Source organism: Prenolepis imparis, unplaced genomic scaffold (assembly GCF_030444845.1).
Source record: "Prenolepis imparis isolate NDT839.2.m4 unplaced genomic scaffold, iyPreImpa1.0 SCAF_10, whole genome shotgun sequence".
Taxonomy (NCBI): domain Eukaryota; kingdom Metazoa; phylum Arthropoda; class Insecta; order Hymenoptera; family Formicidae; genus Prenolepis; species Prenolepis imparis.
The window spans coordinates 7,676,413-7,688,019 of record NW_028141168.1 but is presented as its reverse complement, the minus strand read 5'-3'; the positions used below and the strand labels follow the sequence as shown (position 1 = coordinate 7,688,019).

The 11,607-nt window shown below is 23.8% G+C and overlaps 1 protein-coding gene and 1 long non-coding RNA gene across 2 annotated transcripts in view; one reads left to right on the top strand and one right to left on the bottom strand.

Moving 5' to 3' along the window:
* Positions 1–11,607, top strand: part of LOC145941927 (uncharacterized) — a 244,271-nt gene that overhangs the window by 44,443 nt on the left and 188,221 nt on the right. The window lies entirely within an intron of this gene.
* On the bottom strand, positions 756–2,994 carry LOC145942276 (uncharacterized). Its single transcript, XM_083048850.1, has 7 exons — positions 2,731–2,994; positions 2,080–2,351; positions 1,732–1,893; positions 1,407–1,659; positions 1,174–1,242; positions 903–992; positions 756–815 (listed from the first exon to the last, which is right to left on the bottom strand). The coding sequence occupies exons 1-7, from the start codon at positions 2,992–2,994 to the stop codon at positions 756–758; spliced, it is 1,170 nt and encodes a 389-aa protein (XP_082904976.1).

Sequence of the window (11,607 nt, the reverse complement as noted above, 5' to 3'; positions counted from 1 at the left end):
TCCAAACATTTTTAGTCATAGCGGATATCATCACGTTTGCAAACTATACTATTATTGCCGATTGGATATGGAATAAGATGGTATATTCGTAATTGCTGCACTTATGCATATTAGAATTATCGATCTGTTAAATTTTCTATATCACGAGCTATAAAAAAGTCTGGTGATGAATATGTTGTTTGCTTTTACTCATGAAAACACATTTACAACGAAATTATATATCGATATTGATTCTTTGAAATGCTTATTGCTTTATTCTGATATTTGTACAGTTATTACGTAAAAAAATAATAATAAGATTTCAAATAATAAAAAAGAATTAATTTTAATTAGCATTAATTAAAAATATATATATTGAAGAAATGAAATATAAGTAATATACATATATGCATTATTATTTAAAATTATGATAGAAACTGTACGATAGAAATTTTCAATCAAATTGCTTTTATATAGAAAATAATTATTTGTTTGATTAATTGTTGGAAAATAGTTTGAGAAAACAGAAAATTAACATCAAAGTACCATAAAAATACAATAGAAAGTTTGAATATTTTATTTTGTAATATTTTCTATAAATAATGAATATTATATAATTTTCAGCTAATTATAATAACTTCAAAAATATTATACATATATCGTATATGTATAAAAAAAGTTATGTTACATAACTTAATATTATATATGACTATAAGACATTTATCCATATATGTAGTATGCTCATTATATTAGCCATATTTTCATTATTATAGCGCTTATTTATTTGTATGCGCTTGTATTAGTATAATTAGAACGGTCGCAATCGATGTAAAGAACTAAAAAAAGTAATTACATTTAAAAATATTTACATAGTTAATCTTGCTATTCGTAATAAATAATCATATCATAATTACAAAACGTACCCTTTGGAGGAATTTGAAACCAAATTGAAATAAACCAAGTCCATAGAATCTGAGCGGCGCTTGAGTCAATTGTAATAGAAGTTGTAAAATCTATAATAATAGAAAAGTCATCTTATATACACAATTTAATTGTTTTATTCTTTTCTTTAAATTTAAATTTTTAAACTTAAGTCAAAGTATATTTTAATTAAAAATTTAATTAGAAATTAAATAAAAGTTTAATTAAAAATTTTAATTAAAAATTTATCAACAAATTTTCATTAAGACTTACATTTTCACGAATTTCGACATCAGAAATAGAATATGACGCATTATTTATAACATTTCCTGTTGTATTTGCCTAATATTAAAATATACAAAATATTGTTGAATTTATTTTTTAGTTTCTGATAATCTAATTTTTATTAATTTTATATTAATATAATATATTAAATAATCAAACAATCGTAAAAATTAAAGTTTGTAAAATACATTTTAAATTGCAATATATGAATAAATCAATACCTTGACACTGACTCTTTCACATATATAATTAATGAAGAAAAGTTTTAAAACGTGCATAATAATCCATAAAATGATTAAGACAAGGTATTCCAGTCTTATATATTGCACGTAATTTTTGATAAATATCATGTTGAATACTTCACAGAAGCCTACTGTTATGAAACCGAAATACAATCCCATTTTTAAAGTCATTTGTAGCCCAAACATTGAGTTTATTTCACGAGATATTCTACATAATTCCAAATGAAGATGTCTGCGTAAACATGATGTTAAAACTTATTGAATTAAAAGTATTTTACAATTTATATTATTATTCGCGTCTTACATCACAATCCATATCATGTATTTGTTGTTTGGAATTCCCAGAAATCTGCGTTGACACGACTGTAATACATGATTTTTCCTAACTTGTATTAATCCTTGTTTATTATTCCTCATTATCTTTTGAAGATTTTCATTAATTTGATCAAACTTTAGTCCTATGTACCTGAACATAAATAAAGATTTGATAAATATAATAATATTATTAGATGCATGTATAGATTTATTATATTAGTCTCCTTAAAGTTTCAAAAATGTCAAAATTTTTATGAATAACAATATAATTTAATTTTACGCACCTAACTTTGCTAGAATAATTATGATACATATACATATAAAACAATGTACAAACCCAAGAATACTAATGATAATCAGGTCGTCAATAAAATTAATATGAGCGCAATAATTTAGTACGCATGGCACAGAGATAACTATTACAGTATCAAGATTATATTGATGTCTCAAACATAGAGCCTCATCATAGTTCATTACTATGATTATCACAAACCATCCTAAGATGAGCCATACTGTTTTTTTTCGTAGCTTTTGGTAATTTGTTGTTATTCCGAGTTGTTCTAAAGTATTGTCGACAATAGCGATTCTTTTCATACATTTTTTAAATTTCTGTCGTAAAAAGAATAAAAACAGATAAATAGAATGATCTTAGAGGTTGATTAATTATTACATGTTTAATAATGTCATTATTCTATTTTTTTCAAAAGATGAACATTATTTTCTTATATTTTTTACATTCTTTAAGGAATAATTTTATTAAATATGTGAGAAAAGAAAGCTATTATAATATTTTATCAAGCTGTATCAAGATGTGAATTTTATATTTTATATGTATCTTTATGGCATATTTATTTGTTAAATAAATATCACAAAATACAGCAAATTAAGTTAATAAAAAGTTCATAATTGTTTACTTTAAATAATTTAGATATAATATATATGAAAACATTTTAAGTTTATTTTATTGTTAATAAAAACGATTATGTACCTTATCATAATGCACTATAAAAACAACTAATGTTAACGTTATAAAAATGTTAAACCAAAAGAAAACCAAGTATATAGTGACATAATATGACATATAAGATATTGTATATATCAAGAGTAGGATGTAAATCGACCACAATAGCGGTATGTATAGCAAACTGCACCATAGTTTTGGGTGATCTGCTGGAAATTCGAAAATTTTTAAACCGCACACATAACTGAGTATCAGGAGCAGTGATAAAACTGACCGAAAACTTTTAGTCATTGCGCGCACTGTTTAAATTGCGTATTTTTTGTAACTAAACTAGTTGTACACTTAAGTACCAGTTACACTTAATAATAACGATCATTGACATGAGATAGACTTTTAGCATTGACACTGTATTTCTTTTTCGCAGAAAGAGAAGGAAAAGTGGGTCATCGCCTTTCCTTCTATCTGCGTAGATCGGATGCGCAACTACTTACTGTCAATCAATTTTTCATAAGAGCATAAACACGACATAAACAATAAAACTGTAGATAGATATTTTACTTTTTTCTAAAACGATATTTTTTCTTGACTTTTATTATTATTTTTGTCAAAGTTTTGTATATCTTTTATTTTTTTACACAGCAGAAATATGTGAATGCTGTTCTTGAATTTTTTTTTATTTTTTAATTCAGACGTAGTACAAAGAGGTAGTGTCAAACCTTATCTTAATTATTATTTAATTATTATTTGTTAAAGAAACAAATATTATACATATAACAGATGAATATAAGAGAAATAATCACAAAAAATTCTTATGATGGTAGAAGTCATATTATTGGATAAAATCATCAAAATGAATTTTATACAAATATTATTATATATTTATTATAATTTATATAATTATTTTAATATAATTTTTATTATACTGTTTAAAAAATAATACTAAGAAACAAAATTGAGATAAAAGTAGAGTAGAAGATATTAATATTTAAATTTTTTAATTTTTCTGCAAGGAGATGATCTTCACATACAGAAAATCATATATTAATTCGAAGAATATAGATAATTATGACAAATATACTTTTATCTTAAAGAAGATTAAGAATTACATATATTAAATATTATCTTCCATTATTTTAATAGTTGCTATATATTATATTATGTTTGTCAAAATATTTAATTACTTGTATGTGACTGCACCAATATAACTACAACGGTTGCAATAGATGTTATTAACTGTAAAAAGAGAAATATTTTCTTTTTTAAATATTTGTTATCGATTTTAAAGTATTTGTAATAGATTATTTTATAAGATAAATTGCATCATACCCTTAGAACAAATTTGAAACCAAATTGGAAAAGTTTAAGCCCGTAGAATTTGACTGGAGCTTGAGACATTTGCAATAGAAGCTGCGATATCTATATTAATACAATGCATTATATAATATACATATTTATTATTCCATGTTTAAGCTTAAATTTAAACAAATTTAAGAAATATTTTTATCGGCTCTCAGTATTTAATAAATAAATAAATATGATTTTTTTAAAACGACCAATAGAGCCAAGCACGAAAATTAATTCTAATTTTAAAATTAGAATTAATTTTCGTGCTTGGCTCTATTGGTCGTTTTAAAAAAATCATATTTATTTATTTATTAAATTTAAACGTTTATTTTACTCAAAACTTTTAACACACACACACACACACAAATATATATTAAAACTTACGTTTTCATAAACCTCATCATCATGAATGCAATAGGATATTTCACTTATAATATTTCCCGTTATACTTGCCTAAAGCGCAAAAATGAAAAATAGAGTTGAAGTTGTCTTTGATACAATAATGTTATTGTAACACCATTAAAAAATAAAGGAATTACTTAAATTTATAAATATGTATATGCATTTTGAACTTAAATATAGAATTGGTACCTTAGCGCTGACTCTTTCACACATAAAATTAATTAGGAAAAGTTTGAAAGCGTATATTATAACCCAAAATAGAGATAAGGCAAGAGTATCCAAATTATTAATCATGTTAGTATTGAATAATATTTCATTAAATATTTCGTACAGACACATCGCTATAAAACCAAAATACAGTCCCATTTTGAGAGTCAACTGTACTCCAAATACTGAATTTATTTCGTTAGATATTTTACGTAACTCCAAATGAAGATGTCTGTTAAACGAAATATTAAGAGATATACGATATGTTGCACAGAAGTTACATTTGGTAAATTTACATGAACTCTTACATCACGATCCATGTTATGTATTTACTGCTTAGAGTTTTCAAAAGTCTGCTTTGACACGATAATAAAACATGACTGTTCCAAATCTGTATTATTCCATTTTTATTATCTTTTGCAATCTTCCGAAGATTTTCATTTATTTGATCAAACTTCAATCCTATGTATCTATAATAAAATAAATAAATAAATAAATGAAATAAATAAAATAAATAATTAAAAATAATGAATGTACACAATGATGTTGTTTCTATCGCATACATGTAGATGCATTAAAGGGGGACTTTTAAAAATATTTTGAAAAAGATTGAAATTTTATATATAATATTAGTTTCACTAATTTATGCACACATGATTATTTTATATTTTGGTATATATAAAGAGAAATAGATACACGTACCCAAGAATATTAGTAACAATGAAGTCATCAATCAGATTCATATAAGTGCAATAATTTAATATAAATGGACCATATATGCTTATTAATTTCTTAGAATAATGATGTCTTAACCATAGTACTTCTCCACACATCATTAATATGATTATCGTGAACCATCCTAAAACGAACCATATTGTTCTTGTATATAGCTTCTTATAATCTGTCGTTGTTCCCAGTTGTTTCAAAGTACCGTCAACAATAGCAATTCTTCTTAAACAATTTCTAAATTTCTGTCGCAAGAAGAGATACACAATAGATAAATAAATATAGATTATGTAAGAGTTCAATTTTACAATTTTATAAATAAATATTTTACATCTTATTAGATATTGTTAATATATTGTTATATTGTGTTATATTGTTTTGTTAATTTAAATAATGTAATTATCGTATTTTTAAAAAGATATATGACTTTCTTATATATTTTTAAACTGTTTTAAGAAATAATTTTGTTATATATAAATATATGTAGCAAACAAGAATTTATTTAATAATACGGGCAGTACGAAAACGCAAATGTCTCACGTTTTTAGCATTTCTTTTCGTTAAATAAATATTAATAAATTATATCAAGTCAACTTACTTGGCACATAATAAGTTACTTGAAATATTCCAATCATTTAATTATGTATATACAAAATTATATTATTTATTACTTATAAATCACATGCTAACATCTCTCTTACCTTATTGTAATATACTCCAAATATAATTGTTATTAAAGTTGTAAGAATGTTTAAAAAAAGGCAAATGTAATAAATATACGTATAATAAACTGTAGAAAACTGAATTACTATATATATTAGAAGGAGGAAATAAATCGACCAAAAAAATAATATATACAGCAAACTAAACCACAGTTTTGGAAGGCTTATCGGAAACTCAACAATCCTCAAACCACACACATAACTAATTATCAGAAGCGGTGATAGAATCGCTCGAATATTCTTAGTCATTGTACATCGTTTCGATATGAACTGATGATTGCGCTAGTTGCATAGCATATTAACAGTAATGGATCTTTGTAATTTCAATTAGGTACTAATGAATATTAAAATATCGATTTACTGAAATGTACACGATCTACCTAGTAAAAAAAAAAAAAAGAAATGATGTATCATCATTTATTTTAACAAATAAATGATGTATCATCATTTATTTTAACAAATACATGTATATACGTACATGCTATACAAGTTCTACAAACAATTACAGAAAGGTACAATATTTTATGCGTAACAGTTTATAATTCGGAATATCATTTTAAATATAAAAATGTTTAAATATAATATTTATGTTATTTTTATGATTAATTGCATAATATGATATTATAATCAATTCAGCGATTTAACTATGTTAAGTTTTATTCCTCTTTCTTAAGTGTATATTGTGCATTAATATTCTCTTACCTTATTATAATATACTCCAAACAAATTGATAATAACACTATGCACAGTTGGAAAATGTGTGTTTTCTTGTTAAAAACGGTCCCCGTTAAAATTTTTGTGTTAAATATTTAACACATTCATGTGTTAATTTAACATATTGCTGTTATGTTAATTGGACTCAAATGTTTAATTATTAAAACAACTAAAAAAAAAGTGTAAAAATAACACAATGTATATCTATTTTTAATTTTACACAATAAATATGTTTCGTATTATTAGTGACAAGATTTATCTGTTAAAATTTACAGAAAAAAAATGTTAATTTTACTTTATAATATAAGTGGGGGTGATAAAATGTAAAATTAACAATTTTTTTAGTTAATTTTTACATTAAAACTATGTTAATTTTACACAAAATTTATTTTAAGTTTATTTGAAGTTTGCATTTATTTTATGTTAAAATATTAACACAATATTCGTGTCACCATTTAACATATCCGTATTATGTTAAATTAACACAAAAATTTCTGTGGACCGTTTGGGACAGGTGATATTTGTTAAATTTAACACAAATTTTTCAACTGTGTGGAATAACTCAGATCTTGGAAAATATGATGTATGTTTGAAAAACAATTTATAAAAATCTCAATTGTATATTATATAAAGACATAGTAAAACGATCACGATAACATTACACACACACACACACACACACACGCACGCATGCACACGGAAGAGGCTGAACTATATAGTCTTGGATAAAGTGTCAAAAATTTCAACTTTTAAATTATAAATAAATAATTGATTATCAGAAGAGGCGAGAGTTTAAACGTATTAAGTCATACTCATAACGGATATCATTACGATTGAAAATTATTACTGTTGATCGGAATATGACGATATATTCATAATTGTTACATTTTTTTATATTACAATTATCGATTTATTAAAAATTTGTCTCTATATCGCAAATTATAAAAAAAAATTCTGACGAATATTTTCGTCTAAGCAAGAACATTTATAATAAAATTATCGATAGTGTTTCTTTGAAATATTTATCGCGTTATTTTCTTTTATTTTACATTTGTATGGTTATTGTATGTATAAAAAAATAATAAGATTCTTCAAATAATAATAGAATTAATTTTAATTAACAATATAATTAAAAATGTATATGTTAAAGAACGAAAATAAAATATAGCAATATATACATTTATTATTCAACATAGTGGTAGAAACTGAGTGATAAAAGTTTTAAGTAAAATTGCTTTTATATAGGAAATTATAATTATTTGAAAATAGTTTGAGAAAATAGGAACGAGATATGAATTTACCATAAAAAGACAATGGGAAATTCGAGAGTATTTTATATTGCAATATATTTCCAATAAATGATGAATATTATATAATACTCGCTAAATTACATAACTATCAAAAATGAATGTATGAGAAAAAGTTATGTGATTTAGTATTATATAAGACATTTAAATAGTTTCTGTTAAAGAAATATTATATAATAGAATATAAGAGAAATAATCACAAAAAAATCTTACGATGATAGGAGTCATATTGGATAAAAACATAAAAATAAAGTTTATGCAAATATTATTATATATTTATTATAATTTTTATAATTATTAATTTATATAATTATTATAATATAATTTTTTTATTATATTGTTTCAAAAAAATAAGACAAAGAAACAAAATTGATGTAAAAGTAGAGTATAAGATATTAATATTTTAATTTTCAAATTTTCCTGCAACGAGATAATCTAAATTCGCATAGGAGATCATATTAATTGAAAGTATAAATAATTATGAAAAACATACCTTTATTTTAAAGAAGATTAAGGTTTACATATATCAAATATTATCTTCTATTATTTTCATAGTTGCTATATATTATTGTCAAAATATTTAATTATTTGTGTGTGACTGTACCAATATAACTACAACGGTTGCAGTAGACGTTATAAACTGTAAAAAGAGATAATATTTTTTCTTTAAATATTTGTTATCGATTTTGAAGTATTTGTAATAGATTTTTTATAAGATGATTGCAATATACCCCTAGAAAAAATTTGAAGCCAAATTGGAAAAATTTAAGCCCGTAGAATCTGACTGGAGCTTGAGACATTTGCAATAGAAGCTGCGATATCTATATTAAATAATGCACTATATACAACATATTTATGATTTTATGTTTTAACTTAAATTTAAAAATTTATTTTAATCTAAACTTTTTTTTAGCAAACATATATTAAAACTTACGTTTTCACGAATCTCATCATCATGAATTGAATAGGGTATTTCACTTATAACATTTCCCGTTACACTTGCCTAAAATGCAAAAATAAAAATTATTGTTGAAATTGTTTTTGATACAGCAATGTTATTGTAATGTCATTTAAAAATCAACGAATTACTTAAATAGATGCATTTTGAACATAAGAATATAGAATTGGTACCTTAGTGCTGACTCTTTCACATGTAAAATTAATTAAAAAAAGTTTGAAGGCGTACGTTACAACCCAAAATATACAGATGGCAAGAAAATCCGCTTTATTAGTCATATAAGTATCGATAAATATCACATTGAATATTTCACGCAAACACAGCGCTATAAAACCAAAATACAATCCCATTTTGAGAGTCAATTGTATTCCAAATACTGAATTTATTTCGTTAGATATTTTACGTAACTCCAAATGAAGATGTCTGTTAAACGAAATATTAAGAGATATACGATATGTTGCACAGAATCGTTGCAATTTGTAAAATTTTCATGAACTCTTACATCACTATCCATGTTATGTATTTACTGTTTGGAATTTTCAAAAGTCTGCTTTGACGCGGTAGTAAAACATGACTGTTCCAAATCTCTATTATTCCATTTTTATTATCTCTTGTAATCTTTTGAAGATTTTCGTTGATTTGATTAAACTTCAATTCTAAGTATCTATAAATAAATAAATAAGTAAAAATAATGAATGCACACATTGATATCGTTTTATGTATACATAGAAATGCAATAAAGTGGGATTTTTAAAAATATTTTGATAAAGATTTAAAGTATATAATAATATTATAATAAGTATTACTAATTTATGCACACATGATTGTTTTATATTTTAGTATATACATATATATATAAACAGAGATAGATACACGCGTACCCAAGAATATTAACAACAATAAAGTCATCAATTAGATTCAAATGAGTGCAATAATTTAATATAAAGGGAATATAGATTGTTATTAATTCGTCAGAACCAGATCGATGTCTTAACCATTGTACTTCTCCATACATCGTTAATATGATTATCGTGAACCATCCCAACACGAACCATACTGTTTTTGTATATAGCTTTTTATAATCTGTCGTTGTTCCTAATTGTTTCAAAGTATCGTCAACAATAGCAATTCTTCTTAAACAATTTCTAAATTTCTGTCGCAAGAAGAGATACACAATAGATAAATAAATATAGATTATGTAAGAGTTCAATTTTACAATTTTATAAATAAATATTTTACATCTTATTAGATATTGTTAATATATTGTTATATCGTGCTATATTGTTTTGTTAATTTAAATAATGTAATTATCGTATTTTTAAAAAGATATATGACTTTCTTATATATTTTTATACTGTTTTAAGAAATAATTTTGTTATATATAAATATATGTAGCAAACAAGAATTTATTTAATAATACGGGCAGTACGAAAACGCAAATGTCTCACGTTTTTAGCATTTCCTTTCGTTAAATAAATATTAATAAATTATATCAAGTCAACTTACTTGGCACATAATAAGTTACTTGAAATATTCCAATCATTTAATTATGTATATACAAAATTATATTATTTATTATTTATAAATCACATGCTAACATCTCTCTTACCTTATTGTAATATACTCCAAATATAATTGTTATTAAAGTTGTAAGAATGTTTAAAAAAAGGCAAATGTAATAAATATACGTATAATAAACTGTAGAAAACTGAATTACTATATATATTAGAAGGAGGAAATAAATCGACCAAAAAAATAATATATACAGCAAACTAAACCACAGTTTTGAAAGGCTTATCGGAAACTCAACAATCCTCAAACCACACACGTAACTAATTATCAGAAGCGGTGCTAGAATCGCTCGAATATTCTTAATATTCATTGCACATATCGTTTAGATTACGAACTGATGATTGCGCTAGTTGCATCGCATATTAACAGTAGTGAATCTTTGTAATTTCAATTATAAAGTACTTATGAAGATTAAAATATCGATTTACGAAAGTTTATACACGCTCGATCTACAAAAAAAATGGTATATCATTTTTTTATTAATAAATACATATGTATACGTACATATTATGCAAGTTTTAAAAACAATTGCCAAAAAGTTTAATGTTTTATACGTAATCGAACAATTCGGAATATTATTTTAAATAATACTGCAACAGCTATTTATGTTATTTTTATGAATAGCTGCATAATCTGATATTGCAATCATGCCAACCTTAGCGATTTAACTATGACAAGTTTTATTCCCTCTTTCTCAACTGCATATTGCATTAATATTTTTTTCATAATATATTCCAAACACAATTGACATATAGAATAATTCAGATTTTGGAAAGTATAGTGGATGTTGGAAAAACGATTTATAAAAGACACTGTTATATTATATGAAAAAATAGTCAAATGATCACGATAACATTATGTCAGGAGACTAAATTATAGTCTTGGACGTGTCGAAAACTCCAAATTATTTTTACATAAATAAAAAAATTGATGATCAGAAGCGGCGAAAGTT